Source organism: Carcharhinus amblyrhynchos, chromosome 19, assembly GCF_965287045.1.
Source record: "Carcharhinus amblyrhynchos chromosome 19, sCarAmb.v2.hapA, whole genome shotgun sequence".
Taxonomy (NCBI): Eukaryota; Metazoa; Chordata; class Chondrichthyes; order Carcharhiniformes; family Carcharhinidae; genus Carcharhinus; species Carcharhinus amblyrhynchos.
In genome coordinates, this window is record NC_137342.1 from 36779571 (window position 1) to 36804851 (window position 25281).

The 25281-nt window shown below is 44.9% G+C and overlaps 1 protein-coding gene across 1 annotated transcript; it reads left to right on the forward strand.

Moving 5' to 3' along the window:
• The first annotated feature begins 325 nt into the window (after positions 1-325).
• gtf3c6 (general transcription factor IIIC, polypeptide 6, alpha) lies at positions 326-16191 on the forward strand. The gene is made up of 6 exons (XM_080207595.1): positions 326-433; positions 3682-3762; positions 5246-5309; positions 6893-6937; positions 9909-10019; positions 12863-16191. Exons 1-6 carry the CDS (start codon positions 383-385, stop codon positions 13198-13200), a joined length of 690 nt encoding a protein of 229 aa, XP_080063721.1. The 5' UTR covers positions 326-382; the 3' UTR covers positions 13201-16191.
• The last annotated feature ends 9090 nt before the right edge of the window (positions 16192-25281 follow it).

The following is a 25281-nucleotide window of genomic DNA, read 5'->3' on the forward strand; positions in this document are numbered from 1 at the left end:
GATATGTGTCTGACCTTTTCTTATTAATGTGTCATTTGTAAAGAGTGAAGAGCTGGACGTGGGGGAAGTTTGGGTGTCTTAAGGCTTTTACATGTGCAAACTAATTCACAGCAAACAGTTCAGTTACTAAGGCTATTTTTTCTAATGCTGCCTGGTGGATATCTCAAGTTTGATAGCTCTAGTTAAAGAAGTGGATGGGGATGACTTGAATTCTGAGGAGCACGATCGGGGTTTGATAGAAAAATCTGGAGTTGGTCAACGATCGATTGGGGGTGCTGGATGAGTCGATCATAGTTTGATTCGAGGGCCTGGAGGTGTGGTTCGGCGATCGTTTGACGGTCCTGGAGGACAGGATTGCAGACGCTGGCAGAGCGGTGGAAAGATGGCGGCGGAGAAGGTGCAGGAGCAGGAGGATGAGGACTGGGAGGAGGAGGTGAGACGCCGCTGGAGCCGATACAGCCCAGCCCGGTGCGGTACGCTATAACTCAGCTCGGTGTAGCCCAGCCCGGGGCCTGGTTCATTCCCGTGGCGGCTGTTGTTTTGTTGGCGGCTCTGAACCTAGACCGCAGGACGCGGGGAAGGGGCGTGGTGGGCTGTGATTAAAGGGAAAAAGTACCTTCCCCGAGTCGGCCGATACTATTTCTTTGGCTGAGCTCAGTGGAGGAGCCCATAGACCCTAGTTCCAAGTCCAAGTCCAAGTCCAGGCCCTGAGCCCTGCACAGCACGGTCACAGGGTGGCTATAACCCGATCTTCTTCCTCCCCTTTTCATGGTTCAGCTGGCTATTAAAATGCCCTGACGCTGTCTGATGAAGAGCCGGAATTCTGCCTGTACTCCTCTCTACTAGTAGAAAATAAAATCTATACGTCTATCTCATTCCTGTTTGTGGGGCCTTCCCGTGAATAAGTTGAAATTGGAGCAGAAATAGGCCATTCGGCCGTTCCAGCCTGTTCCGGCATTCAATATGATCTCGGCTGATCTTCTATCTCACACTATATTCCCATGCTTTCTGCACATCCCTTGACATGGCATGGCACAATGGTTAGCACTGCTACCTCACAGTGCCAGGGAACTGGGTTCGATTCCTGGTTTGGGTTACTGTTGGTGCGGAGTCTGCACATTCTCCCCATGTCTTCCTCTGAGTGCTCCAGTTTCCCACAGTCCTAAAGACGTGCTGGTTAGTGCATTGGCCATGTTAAATTCTCCCTCGGTGTACCCGTACAGACGCCAGAGTGTGGTGACTAGGAGAGTTTCACAGTAACCTCATTGCAGTGCTAGTGTAAGTGCACTTGTGACACTAATAAATTTGTTAAAATACACCTTTAGAGTTACAAGTCCCTATTTCCTCCTTCTCTAAAGTGTGTTAACCAGGGTTCAGGGTAAACACATTACTCTTGGAGTGAAGAGCAAGGCTGGCAGAAGTAGGGAACCCTGGATGACTCAGGATATTGAGGTCAAGAAGAAGAAAGAGGCACATGACATGCATGGACAGCTGGGCTCAAGTGAATCCCTTGAAGTGTATAGGGGGTGGAAAAGTAGAGTTAAGAGAGAAATCAGAAGGACAAAAAGGGGACACGAGATTGTTTTGGCAGATTAGGCAAAGGAGAATCTAAAGAGCTTCTACAAATACATAAAGGGCAAAAGGGTAACAAGGGAGAGAGTGGGGCCTCTTAAGAATCAACGAGGTCATCTATGTGCGGATCAACAAGAGACAGGTAAGATTCTAAATGAATATTTCTTATCAGTATTTACTGCTGAGAAAAGCATGGATGTTAGGGAACTTGGGGAAATAAATAGTGATGTCTTGAGGAGTGTACATGTTACAGAGAAGGTGGTGTTGGAAGTCTTAAAGTGCATCAAGGTAGATAAATCCCTGGGACTGATGAAATGTATCCCAGGACATTGTGGGAGGCTAGGCAGGAAATTGCAAGTCCCCCAGCTGAGATAATTGAATCATCGATAGTCACGGGTGAGGTGCCTGAAGATTGGAGAGTGGCAAATGTTGTGCCTTTGTTTAAAAAGGGCTGCAGGGAAAAGCCTGGGAACTACAGGCCAGTGAGCCTCGCGTCTGTGGTGAGTAAATTGTTGGAAGGTATTTTGAGAGACAGAATCTACAGGCATTTAGAGATACAAGTACTGATTAGGGACAGTCAGTGTGGCTTTATGAGTAGAAAATCATGTCTCACAAATTTGATTGAGCTTTTTGAAGGGGTAACCAAGAAGGTAGATGAGGGCAGTGCAGTTGGTGTTGTCTACATGGACTTCAGCAAGGCCTTTGACAAGCTACTGCATGGTAAGTTGTTGCATAAGGTTAAATCTCATAGGATCCAGGGTGAGGTATCTAAATGGATACAAAATTGGCTTCTTGACAGAAACCAGAGGGTAGTTGTAGAAAATTATTTTTCAAACTGGAGACCTGTGACCAGCGGTATGCTTCAGGGATCAGTGCTGGGTCCACTGTTATTTGTCATTTATATTAATGATTTGGATGAGAATATCAGAGGCATGGTTAGTAAGTTTGCAGATGATACTAAGATTGGTGGCATAATGGACAGTGAAGAAAGTTATCTCCAATTGCAACGGGATCTTGATCAATTGGGCCAGTGGGCTGATTAATGGCAGATGGAGTTTAATTTAGACAAATGCGAGGTGATGTATTTTGGTAGATTGAACCAGGGCAGGACTTACTCAGTTAATGGTAGGGGAGAGTTACAGAACAAAGAGATTTTGGGATACATGTTTATAGCTCCTCGAAAGTGGAGTCACAGGGTGGACAGAGTGGTGAAGAAGGCATTCGGCATGCTTGGTTTCATCGGTCAGAACATTGAATACAGGAGTTGGAATGTCTTGTTGAAGTTGTACGAGACATTGGTAAGGCCACACTTGAACTACTGTGTGCAATTCTGGTCACCCTATTATAGAAAGGATATAATTAAACTAGAAAGACTGCAGAAAAGATTTACTAGGATGCTATGGGACTTGATGGATTGAGTTATAAGAAGAGGCTGAATAGACTGGGACTTTTCCTCTGGATGTGGAAGGCTGAGGGGTGATCTTATAGAGGTCTATAAAATAATGAAGGGCACAAATAGCTAGATAGTTCACCCCCCCCCCCCCCCCGCCCCCGCCCCAAACATCATCACTGCATCCAGTCTGTCCAGCCCTGACATAATTTCATACATTTCAATGACAGCCCCTCTCGTTCTTCTGAATTCTAGTGAATACAAGTCCAGTCGACCCAACCTCTCTATGATAATCCTGTCATCCCAGGAATCAGTCTGGTGAACCTTCACTTCAATATGATCATGACTGACCATGGACCTCAATTCCTTTTACCTGCTGCTCTCCATATCCCTTAATTCCCTGAGGGACCAAAAATATATCTGTTCCTACCTCAAATTAATTGCTACATTTCCTATACTATAAGAATGACTACACAAAGAAACCTGTCCCAAAGCTCAACCTGAGGATGTTGGTTCTTTGCTTCCTTTCCAGCAAACCCTCCCTCCCATCCCAGGCAATTGGGGAAGACCTACCGCCAATAAGTTTCTAGAATGGCTAAACTATCCTGGTATTGATGTAGCTTCCGTTCCTGCACTCACTTGTATTATATGCAAATGGAAGAGGTACCTTGATGGCTCTCTCTACTGAGCTGATTGTCGCCTGTTTTTAAAATCCACAGGAGCAGCTGGTTGTGGTGGAACTGTCCGGGATCATTGACCCAGACTTCCTATTAAAGTGTAGGAATGAATGCAAGATTGTGGTAAGTGCACACAAGGTGCTGTGACTAGTAGCTAAGTGTCATGTATATAACCGAAGGGCCCCTGTTCCTATGCTAACTGTTCTCTGTGATGGGTATCATGTCCTGAGTTCTACAGTATACTGTGCGAGAATGGGCTCACCCCCTGGCTGATAGCATTTGTTGTCTGCTGTTTAGGAGGAGTTTCCCAGTAGAGTAAATTCTTGATCAAACTCTGTGGCTTTGTGGGTAGAAATCTTGCCTCAGAGTCAGAAAGTTGTGGGTTCAAGTTCCAATCCAGAGACTTCAGCACAAAATCTAGGCCTTCATTCCAGTGTAGTATTCAGGAGAGTTAATATCTCAACTGAAAGACGCCATTCTCAGAGATGCCATGCCATCTTTCAGTTGAGACATTAACCCTCTCAGTAACATAAAGAAATCTCATGAGGTTATTTGAAGAAAAATCAGGGAGTTTTCCTCGGTGTCCTGGCCAATATTTATTCCTCTACCAACATCTGAAAAACAAAATTGACCTGGTTAGTTATCTTAGTGTTTGCGGGAGCTTGCTGTGTGTAAATTGCTTGCTACATTTTTTAGTTATTGCAATGACTGCACTTCAAAAGTACTTAATGGGCAGCAAAATATTTTGGGAAATCCTACGGTCATGATTGGTTCTTTATCAATACAAATCTTTTCTTTATTCTGTCCTGAGTACATGAATGATCTGCTCATCTCATCTGATCAGTGTCTGTCCATTGCTGTACAAACTTATCTTGCTGTTTTACTGATCCATTGTTGAAGGGCTGAGTCACTCAGTGTGTTGCACATTGTCATTTATCCTTTCACCTCCTCAGTGGATTCCTGTTCTTTGAATGTGAAAAGCATATTGGCAGTTCTTTTGACTGGCAGGGAAATTTTATTCCTAGCTGGTATCTGTATAGGCCTTGAGCAAGCAGGGGAATATGTGTGATCTCTTGCCTCGTTTGGAGCAAGCACGCAGACATTGAACCTTTTCCTCCATTTGTGGGAGCTGCTTCATATGACACTGTATGGAATCAGGATTGCCCTGCTAAACTCACTCTCAGATTCCATGAAGTCAGAACATGATCTGAATAATGGTGGAAGCAGTCCGTATTGATTCATTCTATTTCAAATTGGAAAATCATGCTTCTGGAATACGTGAGTCACTTGAAATATGATGTAGCTATTGTATCTTGCTAGGGAGGAATGGGTTACATTGGCCATAAGGTTCCCAGAATTTTTCACTGGTGTCGGGGTAGATTAATTGTGAAAGATTGATTGCTGTGATTAGTCAACAATTCCACGGATGTTATATAATGCAGCAACCAGTATGACAGAAGGAAAACTCAATAGATACTAGCACTCCTATGTTTCTAGGATTAGGGAGCAGGCTCCAAGTTTAATGCAGTCTGTACATTTTGGGTTTGCTTGAACCATTTCTGATTCGTCTGAAACATTTGAGGTTCTCTCCCCTTTCTCTCCCCAGGGAATAGACACTGAGCAGCCAATTATGCAGGTGGACAGATGCGTGTTTGCTGGAGAGTATGAAGGCCAGTGTTTCACTTCCATCAAGTGTTTTATGCAATGGTTATTGCTGGGGACAGATATGAATGAACAGTCTGGGTGGGCCAGTACTAGGGTCTCAATACCAGGAAGATGCTGGATGTGATCATTGGCGTTGCTGGGGCAACAGATGGGATGTTAATGTTTCTGTGAGTCATGCGCCCAAGAGGAACAAGGGCTTTCCTTACTGCCATGCAACCCATGGAGAGGCTCAGGTGAGGAGGTGATCAGTAGTGAGGACTGCCATGTACAAATAATGGGAACTGGAGGGAACTAAAGGAATTGAATTCACTTAATTTATTGCACAACTCGTATAACTTGGGGCAAAAATTTTGTGTCTGCCAGTTGTGTTTCAGGTCCGTTCTGTTTATTTACCATTTATATAGATGATCTGGAGGAGGGAACCAAGTGTATGGTGTCGAAATTTGCTGGTGACACCAAGATTGGTGGAACGGCAAATTGCGCGGAGGGTGTGGAGAGTCTGCAGAAGAATCTAGATAGGCTGGGCGAATGGGCCAGGAACTGGCAAATGGAATTTAATGTTGGCAAGTGCGAGGTGGTCCACTTTGGTAGGAATAATGGTAGGAAGGACTATTACTTACGTGGCCAAAATCTGCAGCAGGCGACAGTGCAGAGGGACCTCGGGGTCCTTGCGCATGAGTTGCAAAAACCCAGCCTGCAGGTGCAGCAGGTGGTCAGGAAGGCGAATGGGATGCTGGCCTTCATAGCGAGGGGGATTGAATATAAAAGTAGGGAAGTCTTGCTGCAGCTGTATAGGGCACTGGTGAGGCAGCAGCTGGAGTACTGTGTGCAGTTTTGGTCGCCGTACTTACACAAGGATATTTTGGCCTTGGAGGGAGTGCAGAGGAGGTTTACTAGGCTGATACCGGAGTTGAGGGGGTTGAGCTATGAGAAGAGGCTGAATAAACTTGGCTTGTCATCGTTAGAGTTTAGAAGAATGAGGGGAGATCTCATTGAGATGTATAAGATAATGAATGGGATGGATAGGATAGAGGTGGAGAGACTCTTCCCGCTCAGAAAGGACAGTAGGACTAGGGGGCACAGCCTCAAGATAAAGGGGGGGCGGTTTAGAACGGAGTTGAGGAGGAACTTCTTCACTCAAAGGGTGGTGAATCTCTGGAATTCTCTGCCCGTTGAGTGGTGGAAGCTGCCTCGCTAAATATTTTTAAGACGCGAATTGATGGGTTTTTGATAAGCGAGGGGATTAAGGGTTATGGGGAGAGGGCGGGAACGTGGAACTGAGCCATGACAGATCAGCCATGATCTTATTGAATGGCGGGGCAGGCTCGAAGGGCTGGATGGCCTACTCCTATTTCTTATGTTCTTAAACTTTTTAAGCCCCCTGTAAACATTGCACTGATTCTGTGTTTGAACTTAATTTACATTTTGTATAGATCCATGGCTATTGAGACAAGTTCCCATTTGTCACAGCACTGCCTGTGAAGTTATGCACCAGAAGAGAACCGAGTGAGACTGAATGTGGATGAGAGTGAAAACGTATCAAGCAAATTGAGTGTCTGCTAACTTGAACTGTTTATTCCATTATTAGATGTGCTTGGAACGTGTGTGATATTTGAAGAGACTTTTGAACCAGGTAAGTGTTGTCTGTAATGAATATACTGTGAGTGACTAATGCTCAAATCCCATTCCTGATACAAATCAAACTTAATGCTGCATTACAGTATTTAGGGAGTGCTTTACTGTCAAAGGTATCATTGTTAAACCAAAGCCTCCACCTGCTCTCTCAGACGGCATGAGTAATCTCATGGCAGTATTTTGAAGAAGAGCAGATGTGCTGGCCAATATTTATTCCTCAGTTGTCACCACTAAAACAGATCTGGTTAATTCCAGGAACTTTCTGCGTGCAAGTTGGTTGCTATATTTCATACAAATTGAAAGTACAGGAGGTGCATTCAGCCAATCGAGTCTTTACTGGCTGAAAATGCGCCATCCACCCTAACTCAACTTTCAAAGACAACAAAAAACAAATAAAATTACAGCACAGGAACAGGCCCTTTGGCCCTCCAAGCCTGCACTGACCATGCTGCCCGACTTAACTAAAACCACCTATCCTTCTGGGGACAATATCCCTCTACTCCCATCTTATTCCCCTTGAAAGTCACTACCGTATGTGCTTCCACTGCCTCCCCTGACAACGAGTTCCAGACACCACTACTCTCTGTGTAAAAAATCTGCCTCATACATCTCCTTTAAACCTTGCTCCTCGCACTTTAAACCTATGCCCCCTAGTAGGTGACTCTTCCACCCTGGGAAAAAGCTTCTGACTATCCACTCTGTCCATGCCTCTCAAAATCTTGTAGATTTCTATCAGGTCTCCCCTCAACCTCCGTTGCTCCAGTGAGAACAAACCAAGTTTCTCCAACCTCTCCACATAGCTAATGCCCTCCATACCAGGCAACATCCTGATAAATCTCTTCTATACCCTCTCCAAAGCCTCCACATTGTTCTGGTAGCATGACGACCAGAATTGAACACTATATTTCCAGTTTTGGTCTGTAGTCTTTATGACATTTCAAGTGCGTATCCAAGTATTTTTAAATAAGGTGAGGCTTTTTGCTTCCACTACTCTTTCTTATAACAGTGACTACTTTAGAAAGTACTCCATTGGCAGTGAAGTGCTTTTAGTTATCCTGAGGTGTGAAAGGTGTTAAATAAATATAGATAGATAGGAAAATGCATTAGAGGGTAGAAGATTATTGAATGGCAGAACAGGCTGAAGAACCGTTGATCTACTCAAGCTTCTACTACTAATATTCTTAAAATACACAACTATTTTCCTACCTTGCTGTTCCAAACAAGCAGGAGTGTGACACACTGCTCTGCACTGACACAGTTACTCCCCCTCATTTTTCAAAGTTTTGTTCTTCCCTCTTTCTCCTCATTGGTGAGCAAGCAGTGTTTTCCCCTGTACTCAACTGTACCTGCTCTGAGAGTGTTTGATGGGGACAGTGTAGATGGAGCTTTACTTTGTAGTGGTAACCCCTTGCTGTCCCTGCATTGGAAGTGTTTGACAGGATAGTGTAGCTGGAGCTTTACTTTGTGTCTAGCTCTGTGCTGTTCCTGTCCTGGGAGTGTTTGGTGGGATAGAGTAGTTGGAGCTTTACTCTGTATCTCATCCACTCTATGTCTAGTCCATGTTGTAAGCTTTTTTGAAATTTATTCATTTGTGGGAAGTGGGTTTTGCTGGTAACCGTTTATTAACCATTCCTAATTACCCCTGAGAAAGGCCTTTGAGCATTTGATGGGACAGCATAGAGGAAGTTTTATAGAAGACATAGGATCCACAAAGCAATTTGGATGATGAAAGCCATTTAGCTCATTGAAGCTCATGTCTGAAGTTTATTTATGGTAGTTTGAGTGGGCCCAATGTTTTCCATGTTTATTCCGCCTGGTAAATCTATTCCAAATATTCCTTATGCTTGAAATTTTTCTGTTGTCATGTAGGAAATTTGAGCACAAAGATTCTGCAAAAAAAAGATTAATTTGGTTGTGGGTTGAGGGATGAATATTCATCAGGGCTCACTGGGTGGGCTCCCCTATTTTTCTTCAGATAATGCCATGGGATATTTTGTAGCCACCTGGGAGGACAGAAAGGATTGGATTAATGTCTTGTTTGAAATACAGTACCTTTGACAAAGCAGAGCTGTGGTGTTTGCCTAGATTATGTGCACTGGACTATGGGGTGACGCTTGACCTCATGACCTCCTGATTCAGAGGCAAGGGTGCTACAGATTGAGTCTAGGCAGACCCTGAGTGTGAAAGAAGTACTTTGATTCTCTTTCTTCCTGTTTCCCTCATTCTTCTGCACCTTCCGTGAATGTAACTGCTTACTGTTGCATGAATGATGTTTGGAGTAATTTACCAGGCAGGGTAAGTGGAGCAAAATAATCATGCCCTCACTCAAATTACCATAAATATATTAGAAGAATGAGCTTCAGGAAGCTAAACGTTGTCATTGCAATTGTTATTGAGGAAGCATGGGACATAATTATACAATAAATCAAACTGAATAAATATAGAAAGACCCAAAAGGGAGTAATGGTGAGAAGAATAGTAGGGTGGCGCAGTGGTTATCACTACTGCCTCAGAGCGTCAGGGACTCAGGTTCGATTCCTGGCTTCACGGTGTCACCCGGGTTTGATTCCCGAGTCACTGTGTTGAATCTGTATGGGTTTCCTCCCACAGTCCGAAAGACATGCTGGTTAAGTGTTTTGGCCATGCTAAATTCTCTGTGTACCTGAACTGGTGCCGTTGTGTGGCTGCTAGGGGATTTTCACAGGAACTTCATTGCAGTGTTAATGTAAGCTTACTTGTGACAGTAATAAATAAAATTTAAGATAACTCTCAATTACCAAACGAAGTCTGAAGACAATTAAGAAACTTTAGGATTTTTGTCCTCAGCAGTACAAGTGATGTTTGCTGTTATCAGGTGATTATATTGTGTTAACTGCGGCATTTCTCCTGGCCCATTCTCTGTGGGCTCTGACTGACACTAGGATATGTAGTCAAGACCAGAATATCTCAAGACCTGGATTTTGTTTCAGATCCTGAATTGGAAGATAAGCCATCACTCAAATACAAATGCCACACAACAAAGAAGTTGCTGATGAAGCGAACATTCCTGAGTGAGAAGAAGGAAGGAGAAGAGAGCACAGGTTTGATTGATTCTGTTCCTGTTTCTTTCTTCTCCTCCCAAAACTAACTGCTCATAGTTGCATGAATGCAGCAACTGATAAACCCTCACCCATATCCCATGTTCTGTTTTAAAATCTGTCAGCATTTTGTTTGACAATAAGCTCAGTCCTATCCTCCTTCAACAGCTCCATGCAGGAGTTGTTGAAGCAGGGTCAGCACTTCTGTCTCATTTCCCCTTCCATCTTTCCCATGATGTGGAGATGCTGGCATTGGACTGGAGTGAGCACAGGAAGAAGCCTCACAACACCAGGTTAAAGTCCAACAGCTTTATTTAGAATCACGAGCTTTCAGAGCACTGCTCCTTCATCAGGTGATTCACTGAAAGGTCATGATTCCAAGTAAACCTGGTGGACTTTAACCTGGTGTTGTCAGACTTCTTACTGATCTCTCCCATGGACCTTAATGGATGGGGAGCCGAGGCAAATCCTCTCCTAATTCTGAAGGTACGGTGACAATCCTTTTCTAAGTGTATACAACGACCACAGACTGTTTTCCTCTGTCTCCCAAATATTTCCTGCCTCTCTTAATTTATGTTTGTTTGTTTCTACATCCCTAACATTTCCTGTTGTCACTCAAACTAATGTAAACATGGAGGTGCTGGGTGCACTGCAGACAAGGCAGCAGTTAATCGTTCTCATTCACGGTTGGGTAACCATTTGACATGAATGCAGTAAAGTTAGTGACTGGAGTTATTAAGTCTGAGGAAGCCTTGGTAAATTTGTGCAGTTCAGTGCTGGGTCAGAGCATTGTGAGCCTTGAGCACTGTGTGGTTCTGATAAGCAAGCGAAAAGGAGACATTCCTATTCTGCAGGCTGTGCAGTCCTGAGGATGCTCCCAGCCAGTTTTGTTCATTTGCTGGAACGGTTTAAAGACTATATTTAACCCAGATCCTGTTTTGTGTTTAGCCTGAGAGGGTATTTCAGGTATTTTTTATTTGCTGATTCTTTCGATGTGAGCATCTTTCTTTAAACCAGGACTAATGAACCATCCCTAGTCATCTTGAGGAGCAGTTTGATACAACTAAGCTAAGCTTAGAGGGTAGTTAAGAGTAAACCACATTGGCGTAGGGCTTGGGTAAAGACAGCAGACTTCCTTCCTTAAGCGACATGAGTGGGTTTTTATGACAGTCTAACAGCTTCATGGTCACTTGTGTGGAAGGAACATTTTAATTCCACATTCTGTGAAACAAATTAAATTTCTCAAATTGGCAGGATATGACTTGAACATCCATTTTGGACTGTTGGTCCTGGTCTCTGCATCGTATTGAATAGTAAGTCTCTACTGAACGTATATTGACCTGACAGGAGGTGAACAAGATTTAGTTTGACTGTCAAGAGGTTCTCCACACAGCATCTGATCCATTGCATGGAATAGACTTCAAGTAGGGTAGTGAAAGCTAAAAGTTTGGAATTTGTTTAGAAACCACTGGACTCCAATGGATGAAAGAACTATTTGTGTTTCTCTAGCACCTTTTGTGATTCAAGGCTGTCCCAAAAGACTTTACAACCAATTAAACACTGTGCTATGTTGTCACTTTAGTCATGTATGAAAGGTGGCAGTTAGATTAAGAACATAAGAAATAGGAGCAGGAGTAGGCCATCTGGCCCTTCGAACCTGCCCCGCCATTCAGTAAGATCATGGCTGATCTGTCGTGGCTCAGTTCCACATTCCCGCCCTCTCCCCATAACCCTTAATCCCCTCTCTTATCAAAAACCCATCAACCCGCGTCTTAAAAATATTTAGCAAGGTAGCCTCCACCACTTCAACGGGCAGAGAATTCCAGAGATTCACCACCCTTTGAGTGAAGAAGTTCTTCCTCAACTCCGTTCTAAACCGCGCCCCCTTTATCTTGAGGCTGTGCCCCCTAGTCCTACTGTCCTTTCTGAGCAGGAAGAGTCTGTCCACCTCTATCCTATCCATCCCATTCAGTATCTTATACGTCTCAATGAGATCTCCCCTCATTCTTCTAAACTCTAACGAGTACAAGCCTAGTTTATTCAGCCTCTCCTCATAGCGCAACCCCCTCAACTCCGGCATCAGCCTAGTAAACCTCCTCTGCACTCCCTCCAAGGATATTTTGGCCTTGGAGGGAGTGCAGAGGAGGTTTACTAGGCTGATGCCGGAGTTGAGGGGTTTGAGCTATGAGGAGAGCAGAGCAAACAGTGACCATAGAGTCCATACAGCACAGAAGGAAGCTCCTTGATCTATCTAGACCATGCCCGAATATCTGTTCCGGTGATATTAGTTAATAAATGTTTGGAACTAATATTGGCCAGGGCACCGGGGAGAACTATCCTGCTCTTCAAAATAGTAGCATGGTATAACTTAAATTCAGCTGAGACGGCAGTTGTGGCAGAGGTTAATAGCTCATGTACTGGGCTACCTTTTAGCACACACAATCCAGGAAAGTTGATGTGGAATTGCAGTCATAAACCATCTGAGGAAGTCACAGTAAAATTGGGCAGTACAGTATTGAGGACAGACCACTGTGGGGGCCTTAGTTTAATGCCTCACCTGAAAGCTTGTACCTCCAACTGTAGTGCTCCCTCAGTGCTGCCTGGAGCGTCAGCTTGGATTATGTGCTGCTGTTTCTGGAATGGGGCTTGAAGACACAACCTTCTGATTTGGAGGCAAGAACACCGCCCACTGAGCTTCAGCTGGCAATGACAGGACTGTGTGTTTTTGTTCTGGAATGAGTCATGTGAACTGCTTCATTAGCTTCTATGAATAGCAAGTAATGAGGTGCAGGTTGGTTTGGATTCGGATCCGTAATAACGAATGTGAATTGGTGTTTTCTATCCAGGAGGGGTGGAGTATTTGAAGATCAAGGAAAATGATTTCACACGGAGAGCTGGTCTGATTTGCAGCTTCCTTCCGAATCGCAGCAGCTTAAAGGATAATGGCAGTGGAGTGACCACCAAGGAGGCCCTCAATCCATTGGCAGCGCAGGACAAGGATCTGTCTAATGCCAGCTCGGGCTCAGATGGTGAGGCCAGTGACCGGGAGAGTGCAGACCTAAGCCGAGAGCTGGAGAGCTTCGCAGATGAGAATCTTGGTGCAGACTCTGGGATGGCATCTCAGGCTGGCAATAATATACTGGAACTCGGTGAGCAGAACTCCAAGAGAGAAGATGGGAAGTGAGCAGGGGTTTTCTCCTCGGAAGCTGACATTCTGATCTATTTCTTTTCATTGGAAATGCCGCCATTTTTCCTGAAGGTGCTGTTGTTTGCAGTTGACCCAGTCCCACTGGCACTAGCAGATGCCCAATATGTCACTTAAATGCAGTAGCCAAGACTGTGACTGGTGGTGGGTTATACGACAAAAGTGTACAGGTGGTTTGGCCCTGTCTGTGTGTGTGCGCACACGCTTATAGGAACTGGAGACAATGCAAAAAACTTCACGTTTTTTATTTGAAATACTTTTGGTATATATTAGATGAAGGAGTATTTTGAATTAAACGGTAGCTATTCCATGTCACAATCGTGAATTTTGTTTGTGAATATACTGAATATATATAAAAGTTTCGGAATGGAATCTAGGGTTAACGCTTTTAAGATTTAGCAGCAGCTTTTATGATGAGATAACTTGAAGGGCTGCATTTCTCCCATTGACCAGGGTTTGATACGCTCTCTGATCTCTTTATTTTCCTGCCCCTCATCTCTGAATACCCGAGTCCTAACCTGACTTGCCTCCATCACTCTCAGGCAAAGCGTTCCGGACACTAACCACTCGCTGCATGACAAAAGTTTTTTTTTCAACTCGCTTTTGTTTCTTTTGCCAATGACTTTAAATCTGTGCCCTCTTGTTCTCGATTGTTTAATGATTGGGAATTGTTGCTTCTTGTCTACTCTGTCCAGCTCCTCTTGGTTTTGAATACCTATATCAAATCTCCTCTCTGCCTCCTTCGAGGAGAATAGTCCTAACTTCTCCAGTTCATAATCGAAGTTCCTCAACCCTGGAACTATTCTCAAATCTTTTTTGAACTTTCTCCAATGTCTTCACACCCTTCCTAAAGTGTCGCACCCATAACTAGGCACAAAGCTCCAGCTGAGGCCAAACTAGTGTCTTATACAAGTTCAACACCAATCTCCTGGCCGCATTCCCTGCTTGGAATGGAGATTCCGCCTCTGGGAGGAAGGATAATAGCAGTTGTAGGGCGCAGTTAACCCCAGATTCCGTAACATCCTTGCTGTTGTATTCAATATACCTATTAGTAAAACCTGGGATACTTTATTATCTTTATCCTATAGGATAATCTCTAAATTTGCACACCTTTATTGTGGAATCCGAGAGGCGTAGGCAAAAGTCATAGGTAGGAGGAGGATTGGAATGAGGCACTCACTGAATGTTAAAATGGCGGCGTGGGCTTGTTGGGCCAAAGGGCCTGTTTCCTGTGCTGTATTGTTCTTTGTTCTTTATTAACTGCTCTCAACCTGATTTGCCACCTTCAATGACATATGCATACACACTGTTCCAGTTCTATTGTGGGTGGAACCCACCCACATTGCTGATGGGTATAGAGGGATATGGACCAAATGCTGGCAATTGGGATTAGCTTTGGGGTTTAAAAAGAAGGGTGACGTGGACAAGTTGGGCCGAAGGCCCTTTTTCCATGCTGTAAACTTCTATGACGTCCAACTTTAGAGATCCCATCTTCTGCAGAGCCGGTTCCATTATGTCCCAATAATCTAAAGCCCTCACTCCTGCACTATTTCCTGCCACACGTTCATCTGTTTTACCCTCCTGTTTCTATACTCAGTTGCGCACGGTACTGGGAGTAATCTGGAGAATACTACTTTGGAGGGCCAGTTTGCCAATTTCCTATCTAGCTCCCTGTATTCTGATTGCAGGATCAGATCCTTCTTTCCTGCCGCTGTTATTTGTGTCAATGTGGATCATCAATACAGGCCGTTCACCCCTCACCCTCTGCTCTCCACCCCTTAATGTTCTGCAGCCATTCATATTTGACTCTGGTACCTTGGATGCAACACACCTTCCTGGATCCACACCTCCAGCTGGAGAGACTCCTTTCTATTCCCCTAACTATTGATTCACCTATCACTATTCCTCTTCCAGTCTTTGTATTACCTGCTTCCCTGTCCCTGTACAGCGGAACTGTCTGTGGTGCAAAGGACCTGGCTCTAGTTTCATTCCACAGAAACTGACACTTTCATCTGAGACTAATTGTGGTGAAGCTGAATTTTAAACGGAAAATTGGGGTAGACTTATAGCTGGTCTTGCGACCAGTTCAAATAACTGCAGACCCGTGAGATGTTGGACACCAGTCAGATGTATGGATGATAATTCTACTCCCTAAGTCACTAAGGAATGATATTCCAGAAGCAGAGGGAATTGGTGGAGCAGTTTACATAAATTGTAATCCATTCCTGACATTTCTTTCACGATTTTATTAAAAAATTCAAGATTTCCAGTTTTTGAATTAAACAGTGTGAGTCTTTAAAAATGTGTCTTTTCACAAAACATGGGCATCACTGATTAGCCAGCATTTAATGCCCATCTCTGATTGTCCCAGAGAAAGTAGTGATTAGCTGCCCTCTGAACTGCTACTGTACCTGAGCTGCTAGTACAATCGCTGTGCTGTTTGGGAGCCAGGTGCCAGGATTTTAACCCACTAACAGTGAAGGAACAGCAATATGTTTCCAGGTCAGGGTGGCGAGTGACTTGGAGGGAAACTTCCAAGTGGTGGCATTCCCATGTATCTTCTATCCTTGTCCGAGGTGATTGGGGTTGCAGGTTTGCAAAGTGTTGTTGAAGGAACATTGGTGAGTTGCTGCAGTGCATCTTGAAGGTGGTGCAAATGGCTGCCACTGTGTCAAGTGGAGGGAGTGAATGTTTAACATGATTTGATTTGATTTATTATTGTCATGTTTTAGTATACAGTGAAAAATATTGTTTCTTGCACACAAAAACAGACAAAGCATATCATTCATAGAGAAGGAAAGGAGAGAGTGCAAAATGCAGGTGGAGAAGGTAGTCAAGAAGGCATGTGGCATGTTTGCCTTCATCGGCTAGGGTATTGAGTTTAAATTGGCGAGTCATGTTGCAGCTTTATAGAACCTTAGTTAGACCAAACTTGGAATATAGTGTTCAATTCTGGTTGCCACACTACCAGAGGATGTGGAGGCTTAGGAGAGGATACAGAAAAGATTTACCAGGATGTTGCCTGATATGGAGGGCATTAGCTATGAGGAGAGATTGGAGAAACTTGGTTTGTTCTCACTGGAGCAACGGAGGTTGAGGGGAGTCCTGATAGAAGTCTGCAAGATTATGAGAGGCATGGACAGAGTGGATAGTCAGAAGCTTTTTCCCAGGGTGAAAGAGTCAATTACTAGGGGGCGTAGGTTTAAGGTGTGATGGGCAAGGTTTAAAGGAGATGTATGAGGCAGATTTTTTTACACAGAGTAGTGGGTGCCTGGAACTCGTTGCCGGGAGAGGTAGCGGAAGCAGATATGGTAGTGACTTCTAAGGGGTGTCTTGACAAGTACAAGAATAGGATGGGAGTAAAGGGATATGGTCCTTGGAAGAGTAGGGGGTTTTAGTTAAGTCAGGCCGCATGGTCGATACAGGCTTGGAAGGTCAAAGGGCCTGTTCCTGTAGCTGTAATTTTCTTTGTTCTTTGATTTGTTGAAGTTGGTGAGAGTTGTAGCAGATATGCCAAATTTTCTTAGTCTCCTGAGAAAGTTGGTGGGCTTTCATAACTATATTGTCAGTATGGAGGGACCAGTTTAGGTTATTGGAGATCTGCACACCTAAAAGCCTGAAGCTCTTGATTGTCTCTGCTTCATCTCCATTGATGTAGACGGGGGAATGTTCTCCACTGCGCTCCCTGAAGTCAGTGCCAATCTCCTTTGTCTTGTTGACATTGAGAGAGAGATTATTGTTGTTGCACCACGCCTCTGTCTCTTTCCTGTACTATGTCTCATCATTGTTTGAGATCTGACCCACTACGGGGGAATTTGGCCCCACAGTCACAGGTGTTTAAGGAATATAGTAAGAGGCTGAGGACATAGCCTTGCTGAGCACCTGTGTTGAGGATGATCATGGAGGTGGTGTTGTGGCCTATCCTTACTGACTGCAGTCTTTGGGCTAGGAAGTCTAGGATTCAGTTGCAATGGGAGGAGCCGAACTCCAAGTCATGAAGTTTGGAGATGATTCTCATAGGAATAATGGTGTTGAAGGTTGAGCTGTGGTCTATGAATTGTTGTCTCATGTAGGTGTCTTAATCATCAAGGTGTTCTAGGGTTGATTGTAGAGCCAGGGAGATGGCTGTTGTGGACCTGTTGCGGTGATAGGCAAATTGCAGTAGTGAATAGGATGTTAACCAAGCATGCTGCTTTGTCTTAATAATGTTGAACTCCTTGAGTGTTGTTGGACTTGCACTTGCTCAGGCCAGTGGAGAGTATCCTATTACACTGCTGATTTGTGCCCTATAGATGGTGGACAGGCTTTGCAGAATCAGGAGGTGAGCCTTTGCTGCAAAATTTCCAATTTCTGCCCTACTCTTGTAGCCACAGCATTTGCGTGGTTATTTCCAGTTCACCAGTAATCCCCAGGACATTGAGTACTGCAATAATTTGAAAATCTGAGACTGTAAAGAATAGCAGTTCTTTATGAAACATGTTTATTGCCTTCCTCGAGGGCAACTCGTGTTTGGCAATAAATGCCTTGTCCGTATCCCAAGAACAAAAATATTTGAAAAATCTCAGTTGAACTCCTGCCACCGAAGGTGTGGGGTTCCCAAGATCTGTGTTACTGAATCGAAATCTGGAGATTTCCTGTTTGTACCATGACTATAACAGCTGGCACCATGGGGTGGCAGCATTGAGCTACAACTCTGCCTCTCCTGCCTTTGCGGTAACATTCCTGCTATCGGAATCATGAAATGCCTTCCAATAATTAGTGTGACCAGATCGAGTTTTGTGGAATTTGTGCAAGAACCAGAATTCCTCGTGTTTCTGTCCCTCTTTACAGCAATCAGATATTCTGCAGAAAGAAGCAGCAACCGTTGGAAGGGGCAGATCTGGTAGGTTGGTGCTAGAGATTCTCTGATCTCATTCACCCTGCCAGGGAGAATGGAGAATTTGGTGCTCAGCCAAACACTGCAGCGGGACTGAAGAATCCGGCGAGGTCGGAGGTTTCTAACCAGCACATAAAGGGAAATGGATAACAATGAAGATGAACATGGTAAAAGTGACAAAATAGAAATCCCGTTGGAAAAAAGAGTGGAACTTCTTTGAGAAAGACATTTCTGGAAGAGAAATAGCGGTGAATTAAACACGCAAATAAAAGCAAAATGTTTCAGATTTCAGATCATCCTCTGCTCTTTTCTGCAGGTAGCATGAGCTGTGTATCAGTAGGGTCCAGAGATGGGCGGCTGAAACACCTGCCTGTGGGGGGAGGGGGTGTGTGGGGGGTGGATTGCTTTGTTATCCAACAGGGTGGCGGACTCCTACGGTCCCATTTGTACTGGGTGTTGTGCAACATGACTGACTGGTCCTTAATGATAAAGGCTCAGGATGTGTTATATACATTTTCTTTTTCCCTGGAACCAAGAGTGCTCACTTCGTGGGGGAGAAAAGCAAACTCCTTTCCGACGACGTGTGAAGTGAGGGTCCTCTCTGGATTCACCTCCCTCATCTTCATCTCCCAGGCATCGGCGCGCCCTGAACTAGAGCAGGCGTTCCCATTTGGTACACTGAGCTCACCACAGGCACGTTAATGAAGTTCGAGTACTATTGAATCTGTTCCTACCATCCCTTGTCCTGGGAACCAGCTCACTGCTGTTATCTCCCTTCTGGGTGATTACCAACCCTCTGGTGTGCAGTTTCTTCTTTAACAAAACCCCTTCATGTATTGAACACTATAATGAATAAAGACACCATTTATGTATTCGTATCAAAGGTTGCAGTCACCGTCCTTGGAGTGAATGTCAGTATTTACATCTTGTCTGCAGGTATTAGTACTGACGGAGAGGCCCCTATAGAAGCATAAGCATGAGGAGAGGCCCTTGAGATCATTGCGAATCCTTTTACCCTCCTTGGTTCCTAATCCCTTCATATCTTTGTCCAAGAAATATTCTGTCATTTCAGTAATAAAACTAAAATATGCTGGAAATTGTTAGCAAGTCAGGCAATATCTGTAGCAAGAAACTGAGTTAGCCTTTCAAGTCAAGGTTAAAGTAATATTGACCTAAAACTTTAACTCTGTTTCTCTCTCCACAGATACTGCCTCACTGGCTGATAGTTACAGCTTCTTAACAATTTTATTTTGGATGGTGGCACAGTGGTTAGCACTGCTCCCTCGTAGCACCAGGGGCCCTGGTTCAATTCTGGCCTTGCGTGACTGTATGGATTTTGTTTGTTCTCCTTGTGTCTGTGTGGGTTTCCTCTGGGTGCTCTGGTTCCCTCCCACACTCCAAAAATGCTAAATTGCCCCTTAGTGTCAGGGAGACTAGCAGGGTGAGTATGTGGCATTACGGGGATAGGGTCTAGGTAGGATTGTTGTTGGTGTAGGCTCAACGGGCCGAATGGTCTCCTTCTGTACTGTAGGGATTCCATGATATTATTTCAGGTCGGCTACTAGTTAGTCCTGCTTCAGGAGCTTAAATTGCAGAAGTTGCAATGGGTGCAAGAAAGCTCAGGACCAAGGCCAAGGGTAAGATTATTCAGGAAAGCCACTGTCTGCTCTATCAAGCTCAAAAGTTGAAGTGTGGAAAAATTCAAAAGCCAATTGTCTCAAAAGAAAGTAAGTTCCTGTTTCACTGAGAGAATTTTCCTGTTCCAAATGATCAACACACAGAATCATAGAAAAATTACAGCACAAACAGGCCCTTTGGCCCACAAGTTGCACCGATCTTATCTCTACCTACTAGGCTTACCTATAACCGTCAATCCTATTAAGTCCCATGTACTCATCCAGAAGTCTCTTAAAGGAACCTAATGATTTTGCCTCCACCACCACCGACGGTAGCCGATTCCACTCACCCACCACCCTCTTTAGTGAAAAACTTAACCTTGACATCTCTGTACCTACTCCCCAGCACTTTAAACCTGTGACCTCATGTGGCAGCCATTTCAGCCCTATGAGAGTCCACCTGATCAATACCTCTCATCCTCTTATACACCTCTATCAGGTCCCCTCTCATCCTTCATGTGTCTAAGGAGAAAAGATCGAGCTCTCTCAACCCATCCTCATAAGGCATGCCACCCAATCCAGGTAACATCCTTGTAAATCTCCTCTGCATCCTTTCAATCGCTTCCACATCCTTCCTGTAATGAGGCAACCAGAACTGAGCACAGTACTCCAAGTGGGGTCTGACCAGGGTCTTATACAGCTGCAGCATTATCTCCTGACTCTTAAACTCAATTCCTCGATTGGTGAAGGCCAGTACACCATATGCCTTCTTAACCGCATCCTCTACCTGCAAAGCCGATTTGAGAGTCCTATGAACCCAGACTCTTCCACACTGCTAAGAGTTTTACCCTTAATATTCCTTCATCCCATTTGACCTGTCAAAATGTACCACTACACATTTATCCACACACATTTACACATTAAAGGAAGAAGTTGTTCTTTGCCCCTCTAGCTTGAAAAATGGTACATTTGAGTTTACCAGGAGTAGTCTCTGAGTCTCTCAAAGTCCCAGAAAGGTGTTATAAGTATTGGGTTTAAATGGTTACGCTGTAAACTATCCATTTACTTCTCAGTTGAGATGGAGTTAATTTCTGTGATAGTTAATTAACAATTTTGCTTGAATGCAAGGTTAATGTGTTTCAGGTTGTCATTTTTGAGATCAGGTTACAGGCTGCCCTACAAATCAGCAATGTCACTGAAACTCTGCTGTTTGTCTATCTGGTCAGTGGAGAGAAAACACTTCTTGGTTTTTGTGAGCTAGCACAGCCAGGTGCAGAAGGGCAATGGTCTCTAGTGCAAGAATCACATCCTGCAGCCATCCAAGGATTCCAGGAGATTTGGTCTGGTGATAGTAACAGTTGTAAAAAAGTCAGTTTGAAAAATCCTTCAAATAGAAGGAAATGCTGACAGGATGAGATGAAGTAAGTGGATGGGAGGAGGTGGGTGTGCAGCATAAACACTGGCTTGGATGCCTTGGACTGAATAGTCTCTTTATGTGCTGTATAGTTTTACGTAAAAGTAATTAAAAGCCAAATAAATTCTAAAACTGAAGTCAGGTGAATTTCTGCTCCCCTCCCCCTCCTGCCATTACTCCATAAAATCTGGCTACATGACATGTTAAAGAAAATGGAATGGTAATATCGCTGAACTGATCAATTCAAAGGGCAATGATGACAAAGTCCTGAGTGATCAGAAATGGGGTGACTGTTGGCCAGCAGCATCCCAAATTTTAATGCACTTGATAAGAACGTAAGAACATAAGAAATAGGAGCAGGAGTAGGCCATCTAGCCCCTCATGCTTGCCCCGACATTCAATAAGATCATGGCTGATCTGAAGTGGATCAGTTCCACTTACCCGTCTGCTCCCCATAACCCTTAATTCCCTTATCAATCAGAAATCTATCTATCTATGACTTAAATATATTCAATGAGGTAACCTCCACCACTTCAATGGGCAGAGAATTCCAGAGATTCACTACTCTCTGAGAGAAGAAGTTCCTCCTCAACTCTGTTCTCAACTGCCCCCTGCCCCACTCTCTCCCCCCCCCTTACTTTGAGGCTGTGCCCTGTAGTTCTGGTTTCCTTTCTAAGTGGAAAGAATCTCTCTACCTCTATGTCTCTATAAAATTCTCCCTTCAGCCTTTTAAACTCCAACGAGTTCAGGCCCAATTTACTCAATCTCCCCTCATAAGCTAACCCCCTCATCTCCAGTATCAACCTGATGACCTTCTCTGTACTCCCTCCAAGACCAATATATCCTTTTGCAAATAAGGGGACCAAAATTGCGCAGAGTACTCCAGTTGCGGCCTCACCAGCGCTTGTACAGTTGCAGCACAATCTCCCTGCTTTTATATTCTATTCCCCTTGTGATAAAGGCTAATATTCCATTCGCCTTCTTGGTCACCTGCTGCACCTGCAGACTGAGTTTTTGCGACTTGTGCACAAGGACCCCTAGGTCCCTCTGCACAGTAACATGCTGCAACTTTTCACCATTTAAATAATATTCCATCCTACTATTATTTCTTCTAAAGTGGATAACCTCACATTTGCCAACGTTATACTCCATCTGCCAGGTCCTCGCCCACTCACTCAGCCTATCCAAATCTCTCTGCAGACTTTCTGCATCCTCCATGCAATTTACTTTCCCGCTCATCTTCGTGTCATCAGCAAACTTTGTTACCCTACACTCATGGAGCAGACGAGTGAGGGAGCAGAGAGTCAGATAAGAAATTACCTGTTAAAAACCTGTTTAAATAAGTTTAAAGCACTTTCGTAGTAAGAACTTACCTTGTAGAACTGTTTAAATCATTTAAAAGCATTTTTGCGGGCTTTTTGTATTTACTGCTTTAAGAATTCTAAGGGAGTGGATAGCAGGGATTTGTGGGTGAGCAGGCTTTAAAACAGCGCCAGGTTTAAAAGGAGGCCTGGTGTAGACAGCGGGCAGCGGAGTGAGAGGGAAGCAGAGTGAGCTATTAGGGCTTAGGATCAAAGGGCTGGGGAGAAAAAAGGCCAGGTAAGTTCATGTGGAAATTTTCAATACTACTACAGTGAATAATGGAGGGGCATGTGATGTGCTGTTTCTGTATGATGTGGGAGCTGATGGACCCCAGGGTCCTTCCCAATGACCATGTCTGCAGTAAGTGCAGGTTGCTGGAGGAGCTCCAGCTCAAGATAGATGAGCTGGCCTCTGAGCTTCAGACACTGAGGCTCATCAGGGGGAGAGAGGGTGCCATTGTCAATGGGGTGCAAGAGACATCCACCCCCCCTAGACTGGCTAACTCTAAGGGTCAGGAACAAGAGGGGGCTGCTGAGAGGAGGAAGGAGAGTGGGGACCGGAGGAGGGAGGGTGGGGACCGGATGCCTCAGCCTCTCAATCTGCATTACAGGTTTGAGGTTCTTGCTTCCAGTGTGGACGAGAACGAGGGAGGTGAGGTTGGTGAGCAAACTGCACACAGTACAGTGATGCAGACGCAGGATATAGGCAAAGAGAAGGTGATAAGGAATGTAGTCGTAATTGGGGACAGTGGGGTTAAGGGTATTGACACTGTCCTTTGTCACAATGACAAAGTGCACAGAAGGGTGTGTTGTCTGCCTGGTGCTCGGGTCCAGGATGTCACATCTGGGCTGCAGAGGAACCTGGAGTGGGAGGGTGAGAATCCGGTTGTTGTAGTACATGTGGGTGCCAATGACGTAGGCAAAATGCAAACTGAGGATCTGGGGAGGGAGTATGAAGAGCTGGGAATGGAATTAAAAAGTAGAACCGACAAGGTGGTTATCTCTGGACTACTGCCTGAACCGAGTGCAGACGGGCGTAAGGTTGATAAGATTAAGGAAGTGAATGGGTGGCTCAGGGATTGGTGTGGGAGGAATGGGTTTGAATTTATGGGGCATTGGCATCAGTATTGGGGTAGGTGGGACCTGCTCGGGCGGGATGGGGTTGGTCTGAACCGTGCTGGGACCAGAGTCCTGGCGAATTGTGTAGATAGGACTGTAGGTAGGGCTTTAAACTAATTAGGGGGTGGGGGGGGTGCGAGGGTAGGTGACATTACGGGGTCTAAAGTTAAGGAGAGGGTACAGGTAAGGGTAGAGGCCGAGGATGTCCCAATAATAAAGGGAGTAGGGGGCGTGAGTATGGTTGGTGGCGTTCCGGCAAATAGGGTCCAGGTGAAGGCTGGGATGAAGGCACTTTATCTAAATGCACGAAGCATTCGGAATAAAGTGGATGAGCTGGTGGCGCAGATCAGCACAAATGGATATGATCTGGTGGCCATTACAGAGACATGGCTGCAAGGTGACAGGGACTGGGAGCTGAATGTCCAGGGGTATCAAGTGTTTAGGAAGGATAGGCGGGAGGAAAAAGGAGGGGGGGGGGGATGCGTAGCTCTGCTGATTAAGGATAGCATCAGGGTAGTAGCAAGGGATGATATAGGAACCAAAGAGCAGAAAATGGAATCGTTGTGGGTGGAGATTAGGAACGGCAAAGGGAGGAAGACGCTGGTGGGTGTCGTCTATAGGCCCCCGAATAATGATCTGGAGGTGGGGCGGGCTGTTAACGCGCAAATAAGTGCGGCGTGCAGGAATGGGACGGCCGTAGTTATGGGGGATTTCAATCTGCATATTGATTGGTCGACCCATGTTGGACGCGGTGGGCTCGAGGAGGAGTTCTTGGAATGCTGTCGGGATAGTTTCCTCGAACAACGTGTGTTGGAGCCGACGAGGGAGCGAGCTATCTTGGATCTGGTGTTATGTAACGAGGCGGGTAGAATTAGGCACCTTGTGGTGAAGGATCCTCTTGGGGAGAGTGATCATTGTATGGTGGAGTTTCTGGTCTAGATGGAGGAGGAGAAAGTGGGTTCCCGGACACGCGTCCTTTGAACAGAGGGGAGTACGGAAGGATGAGAGAAGAATTGGCGAATGTGGACTGGGGGAGCGTGTTGGAAGGTAGGTCTGCTGAGGAGCAATGGAGGATCTTTAAGGAGATCTTTCTTGGTGCTCAGCAGAAATTTATTCCGATGGTTAAAAAGGACCGTAGGAGGAGAGGTAATAAGCCGTAGATAACGAAGGAGGTGAAGGAAAGTGTTAAATTAAAAGCGGAGGCGTTTAGAGTAGCTAAGAGTAGTGGGCGAGAAGAGGATTGGGAGAGGTTTAAAAGTCAACAAAGATTGACAAAGAAGTTGATAAAGAAGGGTAGGAGAAACTATGAAGCTGGGCTAGCGCTTAATATAAAAAAGGATAGCAAGAGTTTTTATAAATATGTAAAAAGGAAGAGGCTGGCTAGGGTGAACATTGGACCTTTAGAGGATGAGAGGGGGGACTTAGTGGTAGGGGATGGGGAAATGGCTGAGGCCTTGAATAACTGTTTTGTTTCTGTCTTCACGGAGGAGGACGTGAATAATTTGCCGGGTGTTAGCGATGGAAAGATGGTAGGACTGGAGGGTCTCAATGACATTATTGTTACTAGAGGCGGTGCTCGACAGACTGGAGGGACTGATTGTGGACAATTCCCCAGGACCGGATGGAATGCATCCAAGGGTTCTGAAAGAAATGGCGGAGGTGATAGTGGATGCC

What these genes read in the sequence shown, in the direction of transcription:
- gtf3c6 (XM_080207595.1), top strand. Translation starts at nt 383, where the DNA reads ATGGCGGCGGAGAAGGTGCAGGAGCAGGAGGATGAGGACTGGGAGGAG. An exon ending in GGAATGAATGCAAGATTGTG is followed by an intron (nt 3,763 to 5,245) that starts GTAAGTGCACAC and finishes TTCTCTCCCCAG; the next exon opens with GGAATAGACACTGAGCAGCC. An exon ending in GTTTGCTGGAGAGTATGAAG is followed by an intron (nt 5,310 to 6,892) that starts GCCAGTGTTTCA and finishes TTCCATTATTAG; the next exon opens with ATGTGCTTGGAACGTGTGTG.